The sequence below is a fragment of the Asterias rubens genome, chromosome 19 (genome assembly GCF_902459465.1).
Source record: "Asterias rubens chromosome 19, eAstRub1.3, whole genome shotgun sequence".
Classification (NCBI taxonomy): Eukaryota; Metazoa; Echinodermata; class Asteroidea; order Forcipulatida; family Asteriidae; genus Asterias; species Asterias rubens.
Window position 1 is genome coordinate 5796075 of NC_047080.1, and position 3608 is coordinate 5799682.

General features: G+C 37.0%; 1 protein-coding gene across 1 annotated transcript in view; it reads left to right on the forward strand.

Moving 5' to 3' along the window:
- The window catches only part of LOC117303318, a 3307-nt gene extending 910 nt beyond the window's left edge, over positions 1-2397 (forward strand). Inside the window, exons 2-3 of the mRNA XM_033787484.1 lie at positions 781-974; positions 1951-2397. Of these exons, the coding sequence (XP_033643375.1) occupies positions 781-974; positions 1951-2221 (465 nt within the window). The 3' untranslated portion in view covers positions 2222-2397. The remainder of the gene's footprint in view (positions 1-780; positions 975-1950) is intronic.
- The last annotated feature ends 1211 nt before the right edge of the window (positions 2398-3608 follow it).

A 3608-nucleotide genomic window follows, 5' to 3' on the forward strand; every position in this document is an offset into this window, starting at 1 on the left:
AGTTTGCAAATCACAGGTAAGTATTGGAGAATTCAGGCATTGAACTAGCCTTTTCTCAAGGCCTTTGTGGCTAAGACAAAAGCTGTGTAGCTACAAAGCATTGGGAAAGGGAGACCACATGCACCAGTGGAAAAACCACAAGGCATTTCCTAACTTAATTTTGAATTGTTGTTGTTGAGTTATTCATAAAGATTCAAACATAAATTGTTCACCCCAATTACAATGCTTGATAGGGTAATGTATGCGGACCACATTGCTGTTGTTGCCCTTGTATAGTTGTGAAATCAGAGTAAATGTATAAAGGTACTGACAGTTATGGCTGTGGAAGTGTTGTGGCTGAGCATCGAATTCAAACTCCGGTGTATCTGATCAACAGAGTGTGGGTTTGAATCCCCAGCTGTGACACTTGTGTCCTTAAAGCAAGACACATAACCATTGCTTCATCCTTCAGATGGGACGTAAAGCTGTTGGTCCCATGTGTTGTGTACACATGTAAAAGAACCCAGTACATTTATTGAAAAGAGAAGGGGTTTCGCCTTGGCGTTCCTGGCTGTGGCTGCCTCTATGCGCCTGAGCACCTTGTAAACCCTTATAAGGTGCTACATAATTGGTTCTCAGAATTCAATAACCTATCTTTCTGAAAGTTTGTATATACTCAGCGCCTTGAGTACCTTGTTTGGCAGATACATGCGCTATATAAGACTTCAATATAATTATGGCCACCATGGTCTGGACTTCTTGGTAATGTAACAAGTGATTGAATTGTTTTTTGTTTAACAGTACCAGTTGAAGACAGGTTCCATGTGTTTCTTGAGAGGGTTTCAGTTGAAGCATGGATTGTTTACAGCAACATCTATTTGTCTAATGGCTGCTAGTCCGGCATTAGTGTATCTAGTCATCCAGAGAAACCCATCTAATGCAGCTAGTATCATCTCAATTGGAGCTTGTATTCTCCTGGAAATGATCTTCTTAAAGTAAGTGGAAGCAATACAGAAAGGTTTGTGGTAACACCATGAAATGACTATCTCTAATGAGTTGGGGTGGTTCTGAAAAGAACCGTTGGTTTCAACTCCTGCTAAGTGGAAGCAGTTTCAATCTTGGTTTTACCCATATACATTATACAGTTGTTGCACGCTGTGACAGGGTCCCTGGCGTTTTGTACACCCGAGGGGGCAAATGGCACCTGAGACGAAGCCAAGGGTGCCATTTGCAACCGAGGGCGTGCAAACCCATGCACCCCAATCACAGCGTGCAACAATTGTTTTGTTATACCTTGGTAACATTAGTATTCCTCTTCTCGAAGTTCTGTTATTATCTTCAAACATTGTTACGACGAAGTATTCATTGTTAAATAAGCAGACGAACAAGAAACAATTCCTCACTGTTCCCTCGAACCCGCCGGTGGTTCGTACCCAGCGCTGGAAATCGACCAACGCTGGGAACGATCAAGGTGATGTACACCGGTGTACATAACTTTTTATGTTACCCGATCCCCGAGCCATGTAACATGCGTTTTTGTTGCACGTCACCGTGATTGGTTATCGACCAACTAAACTTCACAGTTTGTTATCGAGGTATAACAATATTTCTTGTTTGTTATTTCAGGGATGAGAAACCTTAGTTTTGATCTGAATTTAGACCTTTTTATATCTACATGTTGAAGAAAGTAGCTGTTATTTTACTTTAGATATGGAATCTTGCGGTTTATGCTACTCTAGTGCTGAGGTTACTGTAATCTAGAAATCCATACGGATGGAAAACTTATCTGATCCAAGTGGACATTCAGAACTCAGTGTAAAGAACTCAGTGTACAGAACTCAGTGTATAGAACTTGGTGTATAAGACTCGGTGAACAAGACTCAGTGAGCAAAACTCGTAAACATACCAAGTCCAAACCAACTAATTTTTTCATACAAAAGTATTTTAACATGTTATGATTTGCTGTTTTAGGTATCTTGGGATCAGCTGTTGCAATGCCTACAACAGAGCCAAAATATCATCGTTTCGGATCATGGGTTCTTTGGTCAACAATGGGCCTGTAACCATGGCAACTGTGTCTATGGACAGTAGCATCCCTTCTCAACCTCTTCCAGTGACATCTTCAGAGTCAGCAACCATGACGGTGGAACCCAAGATGGAACCAAGTGTCTCTGTTGTTTCTGTATCAGTAATATCAACGGAAACAACAGACGGCATAATGATTCATTCTAATACAATATAATTGTTTGTACTTAGTATACTATTTGTTAGGGAAAGGGTTGGATGGGATTGAGTTTCGCGTTGATCTTGGGTATACAACTTTGTAGAACTTTTTGGTTTGTGTCACTTTACACACAAAAAACACCAGGTTACTTGATTTAAAGGCACTTGACACTATTGGTAATTACTCAAAGTAATTGTTAGCATAAAAACTTACTTTGTAACAAGCATTGGAAAGCTGTGAGAAACGGCTACCTCTGAAGTACGTAGTTTTCGAGAAAGATGTAATTTTCCACTAAAATATTTGAACTTGATTTTGAGGTTCCTGAAATCAAGCATCTGAAAGCACACAACTTCCTGTGACAAGGGTGTTTTTTTTTCTTCCATTATTATCTTTCAACTTCCATGACCAATTGAGCTCAAATTTTCACAGGTTTGTTATTTTATGCGTATGTTGGAATACACCAAGTGAGAAAACTGGTCTTTGACAATCACCAAAGGTTTCCAGTGTCTTTAAGTTGGATCAAAGAATATGTTGAGTCAAACAATTTGTTTTGTTGGTTGAAAGACAACGTGTGTTTCATTTCTACATGACATTGGCAGTGAGTTAGAAAATCATGAACAAACCATGCATTAAATTTAGATTAATATTGTAATCATTGAAAAAAAAAAAGTACTATGATGTAAACATACTAACTCTGAATTGTTATCTTCTCTATTGCCAAATAAAGAATTTTTTGTATATTAAAATAAATCATACAAAGATTATACCATTAAAAGGGTAAAACATATTTAAAACTGGATGAATGTTTATTAATTTGTTTATTAATTTGTCAGATAACATTTTGTTACATGTAGTTGGCAAATACTTAACAAGTGGATTTGTGTATATACATTTTGATAAATTTTTGAATATGACGGTATATTATATAAAAGAAATGAACTTGTAAAGAGATTATTTTACAACCCTATAATTTTTGTATTGTGATTATGTATTCTCAAAGATAAACTTAAGAAGCATGTATTGGTTTAACTTTCTGTCTTAAAGGGTCTGGGTACCTTTTGCAGGAAACAAACACAATGTCCACAGACTTAAATCCAATTCACACAGTGTGAAGATAATGATAGTAGAAAGCTTCCCTTCAAATATTACTTGCTGAGGTGCTGTAGTTTTGGAGAAATGAGTAAAACAAGTCACGAAAACAGTTTTCGTCTCGGAGCTTACAATTATTTTAGCATTTTAATTGTATTTTCATTGTTGTACATTTAGTACTCATTCCTCAAAAACTACAGCACCTCAGCAAGTAATGTTTTAAGGGAAGCTTTCTTTTATCATAATCTTCAAGTGTAGTAAGTTTAATATTAATCTGTAAACATTGTGTTTTATGTTACAACAAGTACCCAAATTG